This window comes from Myotis yumanensis, unplaced genomic scaffold (assembly GCF_028538775.1).
Source record: "Myotis yumanensis isolate MYYU_CA2020_CCGP unplaced genomic scaffold, mMyoYum1.0.hap1 SCAF_3, whole genome shotgun sequence".
NCBI lineage: Eukaryota > Metazoa > Chordata > Mammalia > Chiroptera > Vespertilionidae > Myotis > Myotis yumanensis.
Window position 1 is genome coordinate 178,879,951 of NW_027223754.1, and position 21,849 is coordinate 178,901,799.

Below are 21,849 nucleotides of genomic sequence, written 5' to 3' on the forward strand. Positions count from 1 at the left end.
AAAGTATATTTTTACTTATTTCAGAGAGGAAAGAGGAGAGAGAACCATTAATGATGAGAGAGAATCATTGATCGGCTGCCTCCTGCTCACCCCCTACTGGGGAACAAGCTGGCAACCCAGGCATGTGCCCTGACCAGGAATCCAACTGTGATCCTTTTTTTATTTTTAAAAAAGGCTTTATTGTTGCAAGTATTACATAGGTCCTCCTTTCCCCCCTATTAACCTCTTCCAGCCCACTTCCCCCACCCCCCAGGCCCTCACATTGTCCGTGCGCACAGGTTATGCATATATGTATACAAGTTCATTGCAAACAGTTATCTCTTGGTTCATAGGTCGATGCTCAACCACTGATTCACACTGGCTGGGCAGGAATGGACTTCAGAAATCATGTTATCTGAACCCTTTATTTTATCGTATCATAATTATGTTGTTTTTGTGGTGAGAATAATTAGGAAATCCTTGACGAAGGAGCCAATTATATGAAGTCAGTTATAAAATAGTGCCCAGACCAAAATCTGGGATGCCTGACTCCCTTTCCGAATGTGCTGTTGCTCTATCATAAAGAAAATGTAAATCACTGATTACTTCTCATTTTTCTCTGGTGAACTGGTAGGAGGCTTCTAATGTTAATATTGCAATGATCTCTTCTTTGGGAGGGGGGGTTACAATTTTATGCAATGAAAACATGTTTTTTCCAAGTTAATTCTCTGAGGTCCTAGGTTGTTATCCATTTCAAAGAACATAATACTAAAAAAATTCAATATCCATACTTATCTCCATAGCAGCATTTGTATAGAATGTTTTAGTATAAAGTTCACTCCTTGATGTATTTGATACCTGTTATTAAATATCATTAAAACCCCAAGAAGAGATAAACCCTAAAAATAAATGTCAGCATTATTTTCAAATGAACTTGGAGAGCACACCAATTTTAATCACTCATCTTTATTGATAAAATAGGCTCCTATGCACTACACACCTTCAGAATAAATGTAAGGTTCTGCTTAACAAAAAAGTATGGGGTGGAAAACTGTTTCTATATGACAAAGTAAATGTCTTTAAATAGCAAGATCTTAGAATTATATCCAAGTAAGAAGACTAAGAATAAATTAATTCAACTTACTGGTTTACAAAAATAATTATCAAGTAATGTTTTATAATAGAGCTGCCTCAAACTGCCTCAGACAATCTCAACTGTGTAGCTTATTTTCTTTCATTCTAACTTGGGATAAAAACTATATGAATGAATGTGCCATCAAATTAAGGAATACTTTCCCAAAAATGAATAGAAAAGTTAAAAAATAAAAACTGTCATTTATTTATAAAACATTAAGGCCTCTGAATGAGAACAAAAATCAATTTAATGTTTGGGTCAATAGCCCTTTTCTATTCAATCAGCCCTATCAACCCCACTTACCCCAAACTTAAGATAGAAAAATTCTGAAAAGTAGTTTTTAATTTTACCAATATATGAAATTATACATAAAAATTACCATGTAAATATTTAACAAATTTATACTCAAAAGTAAATTTTCTATTATGCTAATTTTAATATGTATTTAATATAAATGAGCATAATATATTTATATCTGACACTTCTTTGATCTTTTTATTCTGTAATCACCAAAAATAAGAAAAAAATTACATTTCAATTGATAAAGCACATTTCTATTTTTGGTGGCTTTTAAAAATTTACATACTGGATATATATTTTATTAAAAAAATAAAACAAATATTCCTAACTCCATTGATTTTTTTGTCCCTCTTTAACTGGAAAGTTATAAGAAAAATCTCATAGGTTATGAGGACCACATGGGTGCTTTTAAGAATAGATCCAGAAATTACTTTTTTAATTTACTTTTTCTATCTCACTTAACAGTTACTTTTAAAAAAGGGACTCTATGAGGCAGAGGATATCCCAACTTACTTTGAAATAACCATACCTAGCTTGCTTTATCAAACATTTCAACTGTTAGCTAAATGAGCTACACAGTATCCTTAAATATCAACCACATAAGAGAAAAATCTCTTCATTAATGACTTAAAAGCAAAACTTATTCTTTCAGAGTAGTTTAACCTACTAAATATGTCTCTTATAAGATCTTCTTTCTTAGAAAGTAGTATTTCTTCTCTTTCATTCCTGAAATGCTATCTCATATGCTTAGCAATTATGGACAATTGTTTGCTGAGTATTATGGTAAGTTAGCTAAAATTAAATTACCTTTTTTGTGTATGGTGTATATAAGACATTCCTACAGCCTTTCAAACTGATTTTTTTTTTTTTTGGACAAGAATTTAAATTAATGGGAAGGTAGATAGGCAATCATTAAAGCTAAAGTCTCATGGTACATAAGCTATTTGTTAACTTTGACACCAAACAGGGAGGATAAAACTTAGTATGATGATCTTCCACTCACCAAACTGTGGCAAAATGTGTATTTTAAAATTGGGATAACTTCATGAATTCCCACACATTTAGTGGGAATATTCCAAGTATCATCCGGAAAGCCAACAGCACTACTGGAAGCTCTTGAAATGTTCAGCAGTCACTGTAAAAATCTTCAATTTGTTCAGCAATTAACAAACTCTTGTTTCTACTTTTCAACTGTATTTTGGAATAAAGTCTATAACCATGAACTATGCATTTTTTGTTGCTACTTCTTAAAAATGTCATTTACAGTGCACTGTACATATTAAAGGGGAAAAAAGAGTAGCGTGAGATTGATTTTCCTGTTAATTCATTAACACCAGTAGACCAGTCCCAGGGATCATTTGGAGCCTTGTAAGAAACTCAGACTCTTCAGCTCTTCCTCAGACTCAGGTCGCTATTGGTCACTAATGCTGACAAGGAAGTATTTTCTGATACATCATCTTTTCTAAGGTTCAGAAACGACTCTCGGGTTATTTGAAGGATCTCTCTCAAGCCTTTGTTTTCTTGCTGTAAGAAAATAAAGACAAAGATGCAGCCACCAAGTTAGCCAGCTACAAGAGCACAAACATACAGTACAACAAATAAGAAGCAAGTTCTATAACTGACAGAAATGCACTGAATGATATATATGCAACTGAAGTTGACAGCCTGAATCCAGAGAACACTTTATTTTAAAGAGGTAGGAATCATGTGTTCAATGGCTTCTACCTCTGCAAATTCTTCTTATTTATGCAGCTATAATTGTAGACAGAACCTCAGAAATTGCCTTATTTTAACATCTAGATTTATATTTAAATATACTCAGAAAAAGTTTGTGAGTAATACCCTGGGACTACAACCTCTTAGTACTTTAGTACTTTTATTACCTCCATGATAGCCATCTTGGAATACAAGACAAGCCATCTGGTTTCTAACCTTACAGGAATTTGACAACGGGGTTGGTTGAGTAAATCATGATGTTTTTCAAAAAGGAAAGTAAGTGACCAAATCTAGACCAAAAGGTAAACAACTTTGCCTTTTTTTGTAGATATTATAAGAAATGTGCACACATTTTAAAATAACTTTCATAATTTATTCTCTATCACTCTGTCTTTGATTTTACTTTCTAAGTTCAATGGTAAAAGGCAGGGATCAGCAAACTACAGTCTGGCTTGGGGTCTGTTACTGTAAATTAAATCTTACTGTAAATTTTGCATTACAATGGAAGAGTCGAGTAGTTGCAACAGACTATGTAGTTTGTAAAATCTAAAAAATTTACTATCTGGCCCTTTACTGGAAAAGTTTGAATCTTGTATGCTTAGAGAGAGAAATAATTTTGGCCCTGTACAACCATAATTTCAAAATGAAGCTTTTAAAGTACAAAAGTCTATTCTACTGATTCAGCTTATTCAACAATGGTTTATGCTTTCACTACACAAAATAAAGGACAATGATTTATGGGATATATTTTCTGGCATAGATCTTTGAGCAGTTTCACCTATTTTACAATTTAAAACTTACTTCAAGCTGAAATATTCTTTCTTGTTCCTTACAACCCTGTTGCTCATCAATTTCAATGGCTTTCTTCATTACTGCTGCCATTTCAGTTATCTGGTCAATATGTGCTTGTAATTCCTGAAAAAGAGAGATGGGAGTTGCAAATTAGTGAAATACTGTATTATTGTTATTTTTGGATCCTCTCCTCTTTATAAAATCTTTACTGGAACTTAATATGAATGTAATATTCACATACTGCCATTTAACATGAATGTAATTAATATAATAAACAGATATTTACAAGAAAGCTGACTGACCATGATCGTGCTTTTGAAATCAGATTTTAGGACTAGAATTAAGACTAAGCAGCATAATTTAAGTAAACCCACTCGTAAGAAGAGAGCTCATATTTCACATTCCTTTCACTACAAATGATCAGCAACTTTTCTTTTTTGCACCTACCTATATGACTTGTCAAAGTAATGGGAAAGATAAAACTTTCTGACATATTCCACCTCTTTTCCCTGAAGTTTTCATGATTTATAAATCTTTTCTGTACTACCCATACCTAAAAATCGATCTCAATCCAATCTCGAACTTTCTTGATTATAATCCTCTTTGACAGCAGAAACTGTATCTTGTTTATATTTGCCTATTAGTGTTCAGTACATAATAGATAATACATACTGAGTAAAATGAACATAGTTCTGCTTTTGAGTATTAAAATATTAAATGGCCTTCTTTGCAAACTTCAAAATACAATTTCAGTATAAAATAGTCATCCCCTTTTTTAGTACAAGTAACACAAATTTCTTCCAATCCCATTCATTTTTCTTTTTTTGCACACCTGTACTAGGCAACAGAAATATGAATTCTGTTAAGACACGTTCCCTGATTTTAAGGAGCTTACAGTCAAAGTGAAAGATACAGACAAAACATTTAAAATCAACATAAACTTAAGAATAATAATTTTTTAAATGAAAACCTTCTACAAACCATTGTTCACTGGCACTTGAGGGTTCTTTTACTATATTAAGACCAAAAGTTAAAGATAAAAGTTAGTATCTCTCCAAATAAACATTAAGCCTCTTAAGTAGTTGTATATTCTCTAACGGTAGAGTGGATTTGAGTAGGACCACCCCCACCCCCCACAAAAAAAAACCACACAAAAAAAACAAAAAACCAAACAAACTATGGAAGAAATAAGATGAAGAATAGGAATATCTTTAGCAAACATATTTAATACTTTCTTAACCAACAAAAATGTAGGTCCTTTCTATACAATTCTAGTACACAGAAAAGGCAAAATATAGATCTGACATCGTCCAAGATGGCGCTATTTAAATTTACATGAATTAAAATCAAATACATTTAAAGAAATTAGCAATTCAGTTCCTCAGTTGTAGTAGTGACACTTTAAGTACTCAAAAGCCACATGTGGCTCTCAGCTTCCATATTGAACAGTGCAGATAAAGAACATTTCCATCATTTCAGAAAGTTCTGTTGGATGTCCCCAAATTAGATTATGGTAGCAAGAATGATATCAAGACAAACATCTGTCATATTCTTAAAAATGATTAAAATCCCTCCCAATATAAAGGAAGCATGTAATGTTTAAAAGTAAGTTAAATACAGATAACTGCAGGGACAAATTGAATAAGGGTAACGAGTAAAAATTTTGAATATGAACAGCTATCTCAGTTTATGATTTGATATCCTATGGGACTGACCTAGGTTAAATGACTACACAGGATGCAAATAATTCCGTGCCTTTAAAATGGAAAACAAGATACCACCATTTTTTTTTTCTTCAGGACAGAGTCTAAGAAAATCATCATGAAAAAAAACCCACCCAATTCTTCAATCAGAGCAGTATTTTTATAGGCCAAGTTCATGGATGATTCACTTATTACAATAAAATCTTTGGAGAAGTATCATAGATCTTTTATTGGGCACAAGAGGCCAGACCTGTGTTTTCAAAACTAACGGCAAGAAGTGTTAGCAAAATAATCCTTTAACTGTCTTGACATGCCTTTCACTTGTAACTTTTTTGCTTAGGTTTATTTCAATTTGGCTCAATAAAGACCAGCTATAAGTAAGGTAAAAAACAAACAAACAAACAAACAAACAACAGACAGACAGCTAAAACACAATGGAGAGTATACTATACTACACTTAATAACACATATACAAAGGCATTTTATTATAAACTCAAACTAAAGGACAACAAACTGTCAAAAATCTGAGTTAAAACAGTTCATTTAATAATTTGAACAAAATTCTTATGAAATCAGCTTAAAATGACTGCCAAGAACATATCTTTGATGTCCAGAAAGAGAAAAACTGTTTAAAGTTTACTAAATTTGCAGCAGCAGTAAGGGCAACAAAATGAAAAGCTCGCCCGAACAACCTTTAAGGCCTGCCCTTATCTAACAGGATGTGTATGATACAATACACAGAGAATCAATGACAGATTTAAAGTTTCTACACTGAATATTTTTGCATGGCTAGCACAGCATTTTGAAACTTAATTTCATTTATGTGCTGATTTAATCTGGTAGAAAAATTCAATGTAAAAAACTCTTTAAATGGACCCCCCCTTCCATCCACACCCCCAAAATTGACTGTTTTATATAGTGTACATTCTGATTTGCTTCCAAGTGCCTTCTCTCCAGTCCATGTTGAGGTGCTTCAAGGATGTGTCGAGATGCATCAAGGAAGAATCCTTCGGAGCTGTTACGATGTACCATGTCAATCTGTAGTACAGAGTCATTATAATGTTAATACGGATATTATCCGTAATTTAAAAACTGAATGAGTGTTAGTTCATGCGTGTTAGCCAACTGTTTGAAATGTTTGTTTTTTTAAGATTTCCAAAAAGGCATCTGTTCAAAAATAATGAATAAAATGAATATTTGAATGAAAATGAGTTCTCATTTTGATTTTTAAATGTGTGCTCAAAAACTTTCAGATTAAGGGCAAAATTCTCTATTACAGTAGTCCCAAAAGGGTCTCTTACTTCAAAATGCTGTTATGGGTGACTCTGTTACCCCTAAATGTGTTATAAAATTATTTTTGGGTTTAGGTATGTCAGAGCACTAGTACCTAAACATGTCCTAGAATCTCCTATTTCTGCACCTTAATCATACCAGCTTCTCTGCTCACCTACCTCTGCTTGTTGATGCCCAACCCCCACTAATTAATTCAAAACTGAATTTAGTTGGATTTCTTCCTTTCCTTACTCCTTCCCAGATGCTCTTCATGAGAACTAATCTTGCTTCCTCTACTATTCCTGTAATAATTCATTTCTCTATTTTAGATTCATCACATTTGACCTTATATCTGATAGTTATGTTTGTATCTGTATCTCCCATTACACTGTAAGCTCCTATTATAGAATAATGGAACTTATTCATTCATTCATCCTATTATTAATAATAACTAAGCCAGTGCAAATGTTAATAGATGTTTGTTTAATTGAGTCACAGTGTCTCCTTTTTGGGGAAAATCAAAATCACAAACATTAATATGTATTAGTTAGAATTAATAACAAATAACTGAATAGTCATTTTATGGAAGGTAAGGATTGGCACATATGATGACGAACTTAATTTATATAATAAAAAAAGATGGTTTACAACTATCTTAAGAAATGTTTCATTTTGCTAATTAATAAAACAGCTCTCTGGTGAATGGTAAAATCTCATGTGTTTCAGAAAACATTCACTTCTGTCAGAACTACTACCAGATGGGAATAGCAAGCTGCAGTATCTTACTCTAAGCACTTTTTTTGGTCAAAGTATTCTTCTCTTTCGATCTTAAAAATTAGATTTCTTAGATTATTTTTATTTTTTAAAATGTATTTTTATTGATTTCAGAGAGGAAGGGAGAAGGGGATAGAAACATCAATGATCAGAGATAATTATTGGTCAGCTGCCTCCTGCACACCCCTCACTGGGGATTGAGCCTGCAACCCGGGCATGTGCCCTTGACAGGAATTAAACCTGGGACCCTTCAGTCCGCAGACAGACGCTCCAGTGAGCAAAACCAGTCAGGGCTATTTCTTAGATTATTGAACAGAAGGACTTCTGAAATTTCTCAAGATTACATTTCTTGCCCTAACCGGTTTGGCTCAGCGGATAGAGCGTCAGCCTGCGGACTCAAGGGTCCCAGGTTGGATTCCGGTCAAGGGCATGTACCTTGGTTGCGGGCACATCCCCAGTAGGGAGTGTGCAGGAGGCAGCTGATCGATGTTTCTCTTTCATCGATGCTTCTAACTCTCTATCCTTCTCCCTTGCTCTCTGTAAAAAAAATCAATAAAATATATTTTTAAAAAATCACATTTCTTTTAACAATAATTTTTAAGTCAATTCATCTTTGTACCTTTAAAAAACCTCTTAAGTTATACATTTAAATATAAAGATTTTTATAATAATCTCATTAACAATAGGTACATTTTACACTCAAAAGATTGCTACTTAAATATCCAACATTTTCCTTTTGGTTAGGAGACGAATACAGCATAATTAACTAACATTCAACTCGTATTTATTAATTTACTACTTTACTATTTGACACAAGACTACTAACTTCCTCAAATATGCAAAGTTGTCACTTAAAGATCTATTTACTAGGTATTTAATTTTAATAGAATTAATAATTTAAAAATATCTACAAGCCCCAAGATGGAAGAAACATTTCAAAAAATCTAAAATGTGTTTCAATAGTTGAGAAAGATAAAAATGTCTTATAACAATCAATATTTCTTAAATAATATTAGTTATAACCACTAATAGTTAGCTCACCATTATCCATTAAAGAAAACGGCCTCATAATTACAATCTATTCTAATATTTTTATTCCATACCAGCAGTTAAAATTCAGTTTAAAATAAAAGGTAAATGGTAAAGATTATTCTACTTGTCTTCATAGCAGTTGTTAGCAAACACAAGGGACATACACAAAAGGAACAGACACAGGAATGACAAATGAACAGAAGGAAAAACACTAATTTTTAACCAGTTTAGCTATCTCTAAACATTATGTTACTGATATGTGATTTGGGGGGAGGAGAGCAAATTTTTAGTATGTTGGTTCTTTTCCTCCCCCTGACCTCCTGTTCTTTCCATTATAATCAAGATGATAGTTTGGATGAATCAGCCTTATTTAGAAAATAGTTTTAAAGAAAACAAATCTATCTTTATCTGTGTTCAATTTTTTTTTTTTTAAATATATTTTATTGATTTTTTACAGAGAGGAAGGGAGAGAGATAGAGAGTTAGAAACATCGATGAGAGAGAAACATCGATCAGCTGCCTCCTGCACATCTCCTACTGGGGATGTGCCTGCAACCCAGGTACATGCCCTTGACCGGAATCGAACCTGGGACCTTTCAGTCCGCAGGCCGACGCTCTATCCACTGAGCCAAACCGGTTTCGGCTGTGTTCAATTTTTTAAAAAAGTTTTTAGCATTCCAATTTTTGTTTTTGCAACAGATGTAATACAGATATCTATTTAAAGAAATATTTCTTAAAAGCAGACAACCTTATAAAAATAAATTTGAATTGAATACTTACCTTTATTTCCCAAATAAAGTTTACTTTTTAATATATATTAAAGCTACTAGGAACAATGGTAGTTAGAAGAGTAAATAAAATAAAATGATCTATAACAAGAAATGAAAAAAATAAGTTAACCAATTGTCCTTCTATTCCATTTCCAATTATATTTATAGAATGGATTACCTTTGAGTGCTGCTCTTTTAACTTCATTATTATACCCGGGTCATCTTTTTTGCTAGCCATTAGCAATCTAAACATTTGTTCACGATACTTGCTCATTATAAGTTCCAAGGCAGACTGATGTTCTTCCAAGGATGTACGTAATTCTATCAAGAATAACAGTATATTTTATTCAAACTTGAGTTAAAGATGTATAAAATATTCTCTTCTGTATTACTTTATTAAACTTATAAAGAGGGTATTTTAAAAAGAAAACCTGATGAATAACAATCTAGCTATATAGGATAGTATAGAAATAAAAGATACCAAATGAAGTCCTTTATTAGTTTTTAAATTACCATTTAAAACTCATTTTTTGAGAATCATTTCAATACCCATTCAATGAATAACAATTAGGTATCAGATGATGCTCTATATTAGGAAAACCAAAAGGCCATGGAGCTCAGAGTGTAGTCGAGAAAACAAATACATAAATAATTGTAATACAATGTGGTAAGTGCAGAGAGGTGCTCCACTCAAATATATATGAGAAGTCTGTGAGGAGAAATTGGTGAAAGCTTCACAGAAGTATGGTATTGAGGTGAACCTGCATTCCTTGAGCTGAAAAATAAAAACATTCTAAGCAGGGAGGCATGAAAGTGACAGTACATTTAGGAACTACTTTGGGATGGCAAAAGCAAAGGTTTCGTAGAGAAGAGAGGTATGGGAAGAAGAAGAAAGAAAAGAAGGCTTGGCGTTGACTTTGAAGGCCATTGGATAAAGAAATAAGTATACAAGGAAACGAACAGGTTCCATGACTTTAAGCAAAATGACATATAACAAAATCAATTTTACCAAAGACTAAATGACATAAAAAATAGTTAACTTCCTATAGCATTTCATCAACTATAATGAAATGAACAAATTGATGTTATTTGAAGACCTGATGTTGTACAATGAGGGTTCTTAAGCTAAATAATATGATCAGATAATTTAAAAAAATCAATCTGATGCCAGTGTTGAAGATGGATTGCAGGGGATGGAATCAGGGAGACGAATTAGGATAGTTCAGGAAGAGACTATGAACAACTAAGCTGGGGAACAAAATGGTGGGATTGCAGAGAATAAAATTGAGTTATTTCATAGGTAACAACAATGGCACAAACTGAATATTTAAAGTCAGAATGTAAGATGACTCCAAGCAAGGCAGACATTCAAATGTAGAACAGAAAAAAGGGCAATAGACCTATGAAGTAGAGATGACATTAACATCAAAAAGTAAATTTAGTTGATTATTTTCCCATGTTTGACAATATTAATTGATCCCAAGTTGACAGTACAATTGTAAAGTTCTCTCTCTTTTTAAAAAATAATTTTATTGATTTCAGAGAGGAAGGGAGGAGGAGAGAGAGACAGAAATATCAAAGATGAGAGAGAATCACTGATAGGCTACCCCCTGCATGACCCACACTGGGGAGGGAGCCTACAATCCATCTGGGCATTTGCCCTGACTAGGAATTGAACCATGACTTCCTGGTTCATAGGTCAATGCTCAACCACTGAGCCACGCCAGCCGGAAGCAAAGTTCTCTTTTGATTTGCTATATGTAGTAATAATATATCTTGCCTTTGTTTTCTTGTTGCAATTCTCTGATTTGTCTGTTTTCTTGCTGGATTCCCATAACTAATGTAGACCGTGGCCGATGTCTTGCAACTTCATTAAGTTCTTGAATTTCTTCCTGATACTAATGAAAATATTAAAAAAGAATATGTGGGAAGAAAATATTTGAAAATGTGAATCTGAGTCATATATCAGATAAGGGTCTAGTATCCAGAATATATAAAGAATTCTCACAACTAAATGAATAAGAAAACCCAATTAAAAAATGGGCAAATAAGGTAAGTTCTGGGGATGTAATGTATAGCATGGTGACTATAGTTAACAATACTGTATTGTGTGTTTGAAAGTTGCTAAGAGGGTAGATCTTAAATGTTCTCACCACACACATGAAAAAGGTAATTATGTCAGGTGAGGGAAATGCTAACTAATCTTATGGCAATCACTTCACAATATATGTGTATCAAATCATCACACTGTATACTTTAAACATATACAATGTTTTATGTCAATTATATCTCAATAAAGCTGGAGGAAAAACTGGCAAAGGATTTGAAGAGACAATGCTCTAAATAAAATATACAAATGACCAATAGCACATGAAAAAATGCTTAAAATCATTAGTCACTAGGGAAATGCAATTCAATATAAGATACCACTTCATAACTGCTAGGATGGTTTTAATAAAAAAGACAAATAACAAGTGTTGGAGAGAATGTGGAGAAATTGTAACCCTCATATATTATTGATGGGAATGTAAGATGTAACTACTATGAAAAACAGTCTGGCAGATCCTCAAAAAATTATACACAGAGCTATTATATAACCCATCCATTCCACTCTGAGTTATATACTCAAGATAACTGAAAACATGTCCACACAGAAACTTATACAAAAGTATTCATAGCAGTATCCTATATACTAAAACCCTAATAAGCTAAGTGTCCAGCCGTTTGGTCGGCTGTTCAACCAATCAAAGCGTAATATGTTAATGATATGCTAAGGCTGCTCAACCACTCGCAATGATGTGCACTGACCACTAGGGGGCAGAGAGTCGACCGGTTGACCAATTGCTATGATGTGCCTGACCACCAGGGGACAGATGCTCCGACTGGTAGGTTAGCTTGCTGCTGGGATCTGGCCAATCGGGACTGAGCGAGATGGGCCAGACACGCCCTGGAGCCCTCCCACGGTACCTCCCCAGCCCCAATCATGCACCGGTGGGGTTCCTTGACCTGGCCTGCGCCCTCTTGCAATCTGGGACCCCTTGGGGGATGTCAGAGGGCCGGTTTCAGCCCGATCCTGCAGGCCAGGCCAAGGGAAACCACTAGTGCATGAATTCATGCACCGGGCCTCTAGTTATTTATAATAGCCAAAACATAGAAATAATCCAAATGTCCATCAACTGATGAATAGTAGACACAATGTGACATATCCTTACAATGGAATATTATCCCATATAGAGGCCTGGTGCACAAAATTTGTGATTTGTGCACTGAGGGGGGGGGGTCCCCTCAGCCCGGCCTGCGCCCTCTTGCAGTCTGGGACCCCTCAGGGGGACCAGGCCTAAGCTGGCAGTCAGACACCCCTCTTGCAGTCAGGGGCTCTTGCAGTCCGGGACCCCTAGCTCCTTAACACTGCCTGCAACAGAGGTGGGAGAGACTCTTGCCACCACCGCTGCGCTGGCCAGCTGTGAGCCCAGCTTCTGGCAGAGAGGTGCTCCCCTTGTGGGAGCACTCTGACCACCAGGAGGGAGCTCCTGCGTTGAGTGCCTGCCCCCTGGTGGACAGTACGCATCATTGTGACTAGTCGTTCTGCCAGTCGTTTTGCATATTAGCCCTTTATTATATACTAGAGGCCCAGTGCATGAAATTCATGCACTCGGGGCGGGGGCAGGGGGGTTGTCCCTCAGCCGAGCCTGCGCCCTCTTGCAGTCCAGCAGCCCTCAGGGGATGTCCGACTGATGGAAGCAGGCCTAAGCCATCAGTCGGACAACCTTAGTGATGCCTGGGAGGCGGGAGAGGCTCCTGGCATTGCCGCTGTGCTCACCAGCTGTGAACCCCGCTTCTGGCTGAGCGGCACTCCCCCTGTGGGAGTGCATTAACCACCAGGGGGCAGCTCCTGCATTGAGCGTCTGCCCCCTGGTGGTTAGTGCATGTCACAGCGACTGGTCCTTCCACTGTGGGGCCAAAACTGGCTCTCCGACATCCCCTGAGGGGGTCCCGGATTGTGAGAGGGCACAGGCCAGGCCGAGGGACCCCACCAGTGCACAACTGGAACGGAAGGTTGGCCAGCCAGGGAGGGACTTTGGAGAGCTCCAGGATGTGTCTGGCCCTTCTCACTCAGTCCTGATAGGCTGGACCCCAGCAGCAAACTAACCTACTGGTCAACGCATCTGCCCCCTGGTGGTCAGTGCATGTCATAGCGAGCAGTTGAGCGGCCTTAGCATATCATTAGCATATTACACTTTGATTGGTTGAATGGTCGACACGACTACCAAACACTAGGCATAGTGGGCTTTTATTATATAGGACTAGAGGCCCGGTGCACAAAAATTTGTGCACTTGAGGGGGAGAGGGGGTCCCTCAGCCCATCCTGTGCCCTCTCGCAGTCTGGGGCCCCTCAGGAGATAATGACCTGCTGGCTTAGGCCTGCTCCCGGGTGGCAGAGGGCAGGCCCAATCCCTAGGTGCAGCCCCTGGTCAGGCTCAGAGCAGGGCCGATTGGGGAGTTGGGGAGCTGCCCCGTCATGCACAGAGCAGGGCGGATCGGGAGGTTGCGATGACACCCCTAGTCACGCTCAGGGTACAGCTGATTGGGGGGTTGGGGCACCGCCCCCTGTCACACTCAAGGCAGGGTTGATAGGGAAGTTGCGGCGCCACCCCATCACGCACAGAGCAGGGCCGATCAAGGGGTTGAGGAGCTCCCCCCTGTCACGCACAGAGTAGGGCCAATAGGGAAGTTGGGGCACCGCCCCCTGTCACACACAGAGCAGGGCCGATCAGGGGGTTGAGGAGCTCCCCCCTGTCACACACAGAGCAGGGCCCATCAGGGGGTTGGGGAGCTCCCCCTGTCACTCATAGAGTAGGGCAGATAGGGGAGTTGGGGCACTGCCCCGTCATACACAGAGCAGGGCGGATCAGAGGGTTGGGGCGCCGCCCTCTATCACCCACAGAGCAGGGCTGATCAGGGGGTTGGGGCGCTGCACCCTGTCACACACAGAGCAGGGCCGATCAGGAGGTTAGGGCGCTGCACCCTGTCACACACAGAGCCACAGGGTGATCAGGGGGTTGGGGAGCTCCCCCATATCAGGCACAGAGCAGGGCTGATCAGGGGGTTGGGGCACCTTCCCCTGTCACGAACAGAGCAGGGCAAATAGGGAGGTTGTGGCCCTGCCCCCTGTCACACACAGAGCCGCAGGACGATCAGGGGGTTTGGTCACTGCCCCGTCATGCTGATCCCGGTGCCGGGAGGCCTTGCGGCTCCGCTGATCCCGGTGCCGGGAGGCATATTACCCTTTTACTATATAGAATAGAGGCCTGGTGCACAGGTGGGGGCTGGCTGGTTTGCCCTGAAGGGTGTCTTGGATCAGGGTGGGGGTCCCCACTGGGGTGCCTGGCCAGCCTGGCTAAGGGGCTGAGGGCTGTTTTCAGGCTGGTGGGTGACTGAAGCTCCCAACCGCTCCTTTTTTTCTTTTTCTTTTTTTTTATTCTGGGCCAGCTTTAGCTCTGAGGCCTTGGCTGCTGAAAGCAGGTTTCTGGCCTTTGTTTACCTTCTGTATTTGATACAATGTTGCGGTCTGGCTGGTTGAAGCCCAGCTGACTAAAGCAGGTTTCTGGGGTTTTGTTTAGCTTCTATATTTGCAACATAGTTGCTTAGAGTTGCAGCTGAGAGGCCGGCAAGTCAGGCGGGGAACGTTGGAGTCCGTAGTCACTGGAGCAAGCAAGCCTCCCTGTTCGCTTCAGTGCATGGCTGCCGGCCGCCATCTTGGCTAGCAGTTAATTTGCATATCGCCCTGATTAGCCAATGGGAAGGGTAGTGGATGTACGGCTAATTACCATTTCTCTTTTATTAGATAGGATAATAAAAGGCTAATAGGCAAATTGAATTGTCTATTTATATAAAAACCCTGGGTGTAACATCACGACCGAGGCTTGACCAACTGGAAGGAAGTCAGTCCTGCAGGGGCTGTCTCGGAAACGGCTGCAACCTCCTCGAGCTGTTTCCCGTGAGGGCAGTGAGGTTTCAGGCAGGAACCTGCCCTCGGAGGGTGGACGCACTAAGTCCTGGGTCCTCTTAGCCACAGCTGTGCCCTCCCCAAGCTGTTTCTGGTAAGGGCGAGGTTTGAGGCAGGAACCAGCTTTTGGAGCCTGGACACACTGAGTCCTGGGTCGTGTTGCCAAGGGCTGCACCCTCCCCGAGCTGTTTCCCAGGAGGGCGAGGTTTGAGGCAGGAACAGGCCCTAGGAGCGTGGAGGCATATCTTTATAAAGTTTTAATACATTATATTAGAGGTTGTGGTAGTACTGTTTTACCCACAGCATCTACAGAAATTGCTGCAAATTTACTTCTTGGTGGAAGCACCTTTCTTTCATTCCCAATATAAATTACCCATTCCACTAAATGAAACTTCAATTTCTAGACTCGATATAAACAGTGAAGTTGTCAAATTCTTTTCACAGCTCAATATCAGATATATGTTCACTGGAATACATAAGACAAGCTACACAGTTAAAGAGGTATGTAATCTTTTTAGGGCAACAGAGTTGCAAAACAAATGAAGTAAACTTGTTCCATTATTTCCAGTTTTGATAAAAGCAGGATCCCAGGGTTGCTTCCTTTTAAAAAATGAATGAATTTCATGAGAGTAGGCTATGAATATACATTTCCCCCTACCGATTTCATAAAATCAGAACTTTCATAATTCTCTTAGAGTTAAAAATTTTTATCAGAAGAGAGCTTTAAATGGTAGCTAAACTCCATGGCCCATTGGAAAGTCCTTACACATAACACTAAGGATAATGAGAAGTGAAGCCCTTTTCATTTCTTCTTTAACTGGCAAGGTAGCAAATATAAATGCAATAACTGCAAAAGGTATAAAGTAGATATTACTCTGCATTATTTTAAAAAATTGTTAAATAACATCATCTAGCTAGTTTTATAAAGAAAAACATAAACATTTCCACATTATAAAAACATGAGAGCAAAATGTGTCTATACTGGTAAATGACATTATCTGGTCTTTGCCAAATGTATCTAGACTGAATAAATTCTTGTATTTTATAAACTCAAATGTGTGTCTGTCAGAAAAATTGTGATCAAGTCTACAGATTTTAGAATATATATAAAATACATATTTCACCTGAGCAAAACAAAAAATTATAAAGTAAAATTGAAACATATATGTCAAACTACCTTTAAATTTTAAAAAGAACATTCTAATTAAGCAGAAGTTAGTGATTCAAACAATACATAAATATCAATGATTGCTTTTTTAAAAAATGAAATCAACAAAAAAGAAAAAACAAACAAACCTGCTTCATTGCTTCTACTCGCTTATTGAGAGCCGTGGTCTGCTCAATCAGAGATTCTGCTGCATCATCATGATCTCTCAGTCTCTCAACAAGAGCTTTGGCATCAGCAAGTGCTTTCTCAATTGTGCAACTCATTTCTAAAGAAATACCTATAATAAAAATTAAAATCAAGACTCAAAACAAAGGTGGCATATCATCCTATTTTAGTTTCATGTTCACAGAGATATGCTTCTGGAGCAAAATTTGTTACAGGACTGTTCATTGCAAGGGGAGAGAAAAACACTTAAGAACACCTGTAGCTTTGCTTCTATTAGGATGGAACAAGACTAAGTGAATTTATAATATTTGAAAAAATTAGAATATATGCAAACAATTTGCAGACATAATAAAAATGCATGTAAAATACCATGAATTTATGATGGGGGAAAAATTAAACATCCAATGGATACATTTTATATCATACAGAAATAGTGTTCTTTATGAAGCCATTCCCTATCTTGTCATTTTTGAAAGATGTCACTTTATTAATCTGTATTCTGTGGTCAATCTGACTATAAGATCCTTCCTAGCTTTTGCTTGGTCAGGTGACCTGAGATAATGTTCACACACACTACTGACCAGCCAAAGTGGCCTCTATGTGTCACGCTGGCAGGTGGGGTCCCTCGGCCTGGCCTGTGGGGATCTGGCCAAAACTGGCTCTCCAACATCCCCTGAGGGGTCTGGGATTGCAAGAGGGCGGTTCTCAGGTGATGCACCCAGGAATCGGGCTCCCTCCTCTCTGGTTCCCGGGTGCATCACCCAAGAACTGCCGCTGCCAAGTCACTGCAGCTCGGCAGCTCCTGTGTTAAGCGTCTGCCCCCTGGTGGTTACTGCGCATCATAGCTACTGGTTGGATGGCCGCTTAGCCTTTTATACATACACATACACACACACACACACACACACACACACACACACCATGAGATTTATATATATCCATTCATCTATTGTTAGACATCTAGATGGCTTCCATATCTTGGCTCTTACTAGTAATGCTGCAATGAACATACAATTAATATATCTTTCTAGTTAGTGTTTTGTTTTTGGATAAATTCCCCAGAGGTGTAATTGCTGGATTGTATAGCAGCTCTATTTTTAATTTTTTGAGGAACCTCCAGTTTTTCCTAGGGGCTGTACTAGTTTACAAACCCAGCAACAGTGTATGAGGGTTTCCTTTTCTTCATATCCTTATTTGTTGATTTATTGATGATTGTCATTCCCACAAGCGTGAGGTGATATTTCATTTTGGTTTACCTAGTTTTAGCCTTCTCTCTAACCTAAGTCAATCCAAATGGACCTCTAGAGCACTGTAGAATAAAATAAAACTGCTAAATAATCATTTTAATTAATTCAAACTGTTAGTAGCTTTCTGAACCTGAGGACTACTACCTAATAATGTCCTTTGGTCAACAGGACAAGTGTATTCCCATTTATCAATGAGGAAAGACTCAGGGATTCCAAATGAAAGGAAATGAATGACAGCACCATGCAGCAAGGAAGGAGTCAAGCTAGTACCAGAAATAGAGTTTCCAATACCCAGGCTAGTGTCTACTCAGGAGCCAAGGTGGATCCCAGGACCCTATCTGCTTTTAGATAAATAAAAACTATTTCAGTCTTCCTGGCTGGAAAAACAGAGCAAATTCCCTAACTCTATTTCACCAACAGGTCTTCCAAAATATTATAAAAATTGCATTTCAAGCCAGCACTAGAAAATAAATGGGAGTGTAAATGAAGAATGAAATAACAAAATTTCAAAATTTTTAAAAATATATATTTTATTGATTTTTTACAGAGAGGAAGGGAGAGGGATAGAGAGCTAGAAACATTGATGAGAAAGAAACATCAATCAGCTGCCTCCTACACACCTCCCACAGGGGATGTGCCCGCAACCAAGGTACATACACTTGACTGGAATCGAACCTGAGACCTTTCAATCCACAGGCTGACGCTCTATCCACTGAGCCAAACCAGTCAGGGCTCAAATATTTTTTCTTATAACTAGTAAAAGCCTAGCATCCATTTTTACTAGACATTAGAGTTAATTACAAGACCAATGGATGTGTACTGATAGGCTTTCTCAATTACAATTAACATTCACTTTAAAAAGTATTCTCTAGACTGCTAAAAAAATACTACTATCAAAATAAACTATATTTAAATTTTGCTTTGTAACTATAAAAATAATGCTATTCTGAGAAATGAATTTTAAACATCAGGTAATTCGAAGCATTGTTTTATTAGCATTTCAGAAAAACAGTGACACAGAGTTTCTAAGAATCTGCATGTTCATTTCCTGTATGTGAAACCACAGAAAAGTTTAGAATATTTTATAATATGCATTAACTTTGCCACCTTTTTTGAAAAACACTGTGTTTCCCCTCTCTTTTTGGGTCGGTAAGTGGAGTGGGAGGGAGATTGTTTCCAACCTCTCTAACAAGTTTAAAAAATATATTCCAGTTAAATAAAACATTTTAAAAGGGCTATTCCCAATTTAGCTACCTATTTTTATCATGCTTAATTATTACTTACATTATCTCCTATAGGTGGGCCCAAATTACAGGTGAAATTTTTCTAAAGCAGGTTTTTCCCCTGCGTTAGCTATATACTCGCCTACTTTACCACCCAAAGGCACTGACAGTCAGACTCCTGGCAGCGGGTTCAGAACATTCTGCTGCTGATAAAAGAGAAACCACCACCCACCTATGACAGCGACTGACAGCTGTTAATTTTAGATTTTGGTTAACAAAATTTTAAAGAAATTCAAGTCACTCTTCTTTCTCTTTTACCCAAAAATTCAGTATCCTATAGTTGGACATACAGAAATACTGTGACTACCGATATGCCACTGAGTGTCTTCAAATGTCAACAATCAACTTTAATTAAAAATTTTTAGGAGAACCAAGATGGCGGCGTAGGGAGCGGACCTGTGTGTGCTGCTCTCTCACAGCATCATTGAAACTATCAACTATGAAGTAAACAACCGCCACTCAGAACCATGGGGAAGTTGGCCCAGTGGGAGATCTACAACTGGAGGAAAAGAAAGAAGCGCAGTGAGACTGAGTGGGAGCTACGGAGGCACCAAAACCAGAGGTACGCAGTCACACGCCACGCGGGCTGCAAATGGATTCTCGGTTTTTTACGAACCCTCGAATCCTCTGGGCTTGCTCGGGGCGGGTCTCTGAGGCCCCAGATCCCACAGGGAGAGGCGGCCACGGCCTTGCAGTGGTCGGAGAGCGAGGGAAGCTCTGATACGCGGCTGCTCGCCGGCACCGAGGGACAAGAAGTCCTGGTGTCCCGGAGAGGCGAGGGGCGCGGAGACGCCGCCATCGCTATTTCCTCCACGCTGGTGACTCCCTGTGACCCCGCCCTACCCTCAGGGCTGTGCCAGAGGCACAAGAGGGAATGACTGTGCTTTTACAAACTCTCAAATCCACTGAGCTGGTTCGGGCGGGTCTCTGAGGCCCCAGGCCCCAAGGCGAGAGACGGCACGGCCTTCCAGCGGTCAGGAAGCGAGGGAGGCTCTGGCGCTCGGCTGCTCGCCGGCACTGGGGGACGCAAAGCCCTGGTGTCCTGGATAGGCAAGGGGCCACTGAGTCTCCACCCCGGCGACTCCCTGTGATCCCGCCCTACGCAATTTACATTCCCATCTGGGGTGTGCCAGACCCACAAGTAGAAGCGCCTTCTTCTGCAAACTTTCAAATCCACTGAGCTGGTTCAGGCGGGATCATGAAGCACCAGACCCTACGGGGAGAGGCAGCACGGCCTTGCAGCCATCAGAAAGCGAGGGAGACTCTGTTGCACAGCTGCTCACCGGCACTGGGGGACACAAAGCCCTGGCAGAGAGTCAAGGGGCCGCGGAGACTCAGCCAGTGCTATTTGCTCCGCCATGGCGACTCCCTGAGACTCAGCCCTAATCAATTTACATCCCCATCCAAGCTGTGCCAGGTGCACAAAAAGACCCACCTGCGCTTTTGCAGCCTATCCCAACAAATTGCAGACTTCAACTGCTCGCAGCCATGAGAGACACACTCAAGAAGCAGACCCAGGAGAACCAGGATGGCGGCATAAGGAAGAGACCTGTGCGTGCTACCTCACACAACAACATCGAAACTACCAAATATCAGACAAACACCTATCATACAGAACCATGGGAAAGTTGGCCCAGTGGAAGCTCTACAACTGGAAGGAGAGAAAGAACATTGAGACTGAGTAGGATGTGACACCAAGTACAGAGCCCAACCCAACAAACTGCAGATTTCAACTCCTCGCATAGAAAGAAGCGCATTGAGACTGAGTAGGATGTGCTGAAGCACCAAGTACAGAGCCCATCCCAGCAGGCTGCAGATTTCAGCTCCTTGCATCTGGGAGGGACGCAATCGGGGGGCAGAGTCGGGTCCGGGGCCGGCCAGGGCTGGGCTTGACTCGGCCGGCACTGTGGAACTGCTGTACCAGCAAGCGCACAAACATGCCCACTGGTCCCAGTCTCTGGTGGGGCGCTGCGGGACAGCAGACAAGCAGTCTGTGCACTTGGTGGAGGGCAGGAGCGCTGGATGTGCAACCACCAGGAACGCCTGGAGATTTTGTCTAGTGGGGAGCCGCCGGCAGGGGACAGAAGGCCAAACTTCCTGTTTCCCCGGTAAGGCTGGGATGGCCCCGGTGAGGTTGAAACAGCCCCCGTGAGGTAGGGACGACCCCAGTCAGGTCGAAACGGCCCCGGCGTGGTAGGGACAACCCCAGTCAGGTTGAAACGGCCCCCGTGAGGTAGGGACGACCCCGGTGAGGTTGAAACAGCCCCCGTGAGGTAGGGACGACCCCAGTCAGGTCGAAACGGCCCCGGCGTGGTAGGGACAACCCCGGTCAGGTTGAAACGGCCCCGGTGTGGTAGGGACAACCCCGGTGAGGTTGAAACAGCCCCCGTGAGGTAGGGACGACCCCAGTCAGGTCGAAACGGCCCCGGTGTGGTAGGGACGACCCCGGTGAGGTTGAAACAGCCCCCGTGAGGTAGGGACGACCCCAGTCAGGTCGAAACAGCCCC

The 21,849-nt window shown here is 40.0% G+C and overlaps 1 protein-coding gene across 2 annotated transcripts in view; it reads right to left on the reverse strand.

The window, feature by feature from the left end:
* Positions 1-154: 154 nt before the first annotated feature.
* The window catches only part of FGFR1OP2 (FGFR1 oncogene partner 2), a 27,989-nt gene continuing 6,294 nt past the window's right edge, over positions 155-21,849 (reverse strand). Inside the window, exons 2-7 of one of the 2 annotated variants that reach the window (XM_070410526.1) lie at positions 16,776-16,924; positions 11,253-11,370; positions 9,651-9,793; positions 6,550-6,663; positions 3,932-4,045; positions 155-2,938 (exon numbers count right to left, since the gene is read on the reverse strand). In XM_070410526.1, the coding sequence (XP_070266627.1) occupies positions 2,801-2,938; positions 3,932-4,045; positions 6,550-6,663; positions 9,651-9,793; positions 11,253-11,370; positions 16,776-16,910 (762 nt within the window). In that variant the 5' untranslated portion in view covers positions 16,911-16,924 and the 3' untranslated portion in view covers positions 155-2,800. The remainder of the gene's footprint in view (positions 2,939-3,931; positions 4,046-6,549; positions 6,664-9,650; positions 9,794-11,252; positions 11,371-16,775; positions 16,925-21,849) is intronic. The other variant, XM_070410527.1, reaches the window with a different exon arrangement.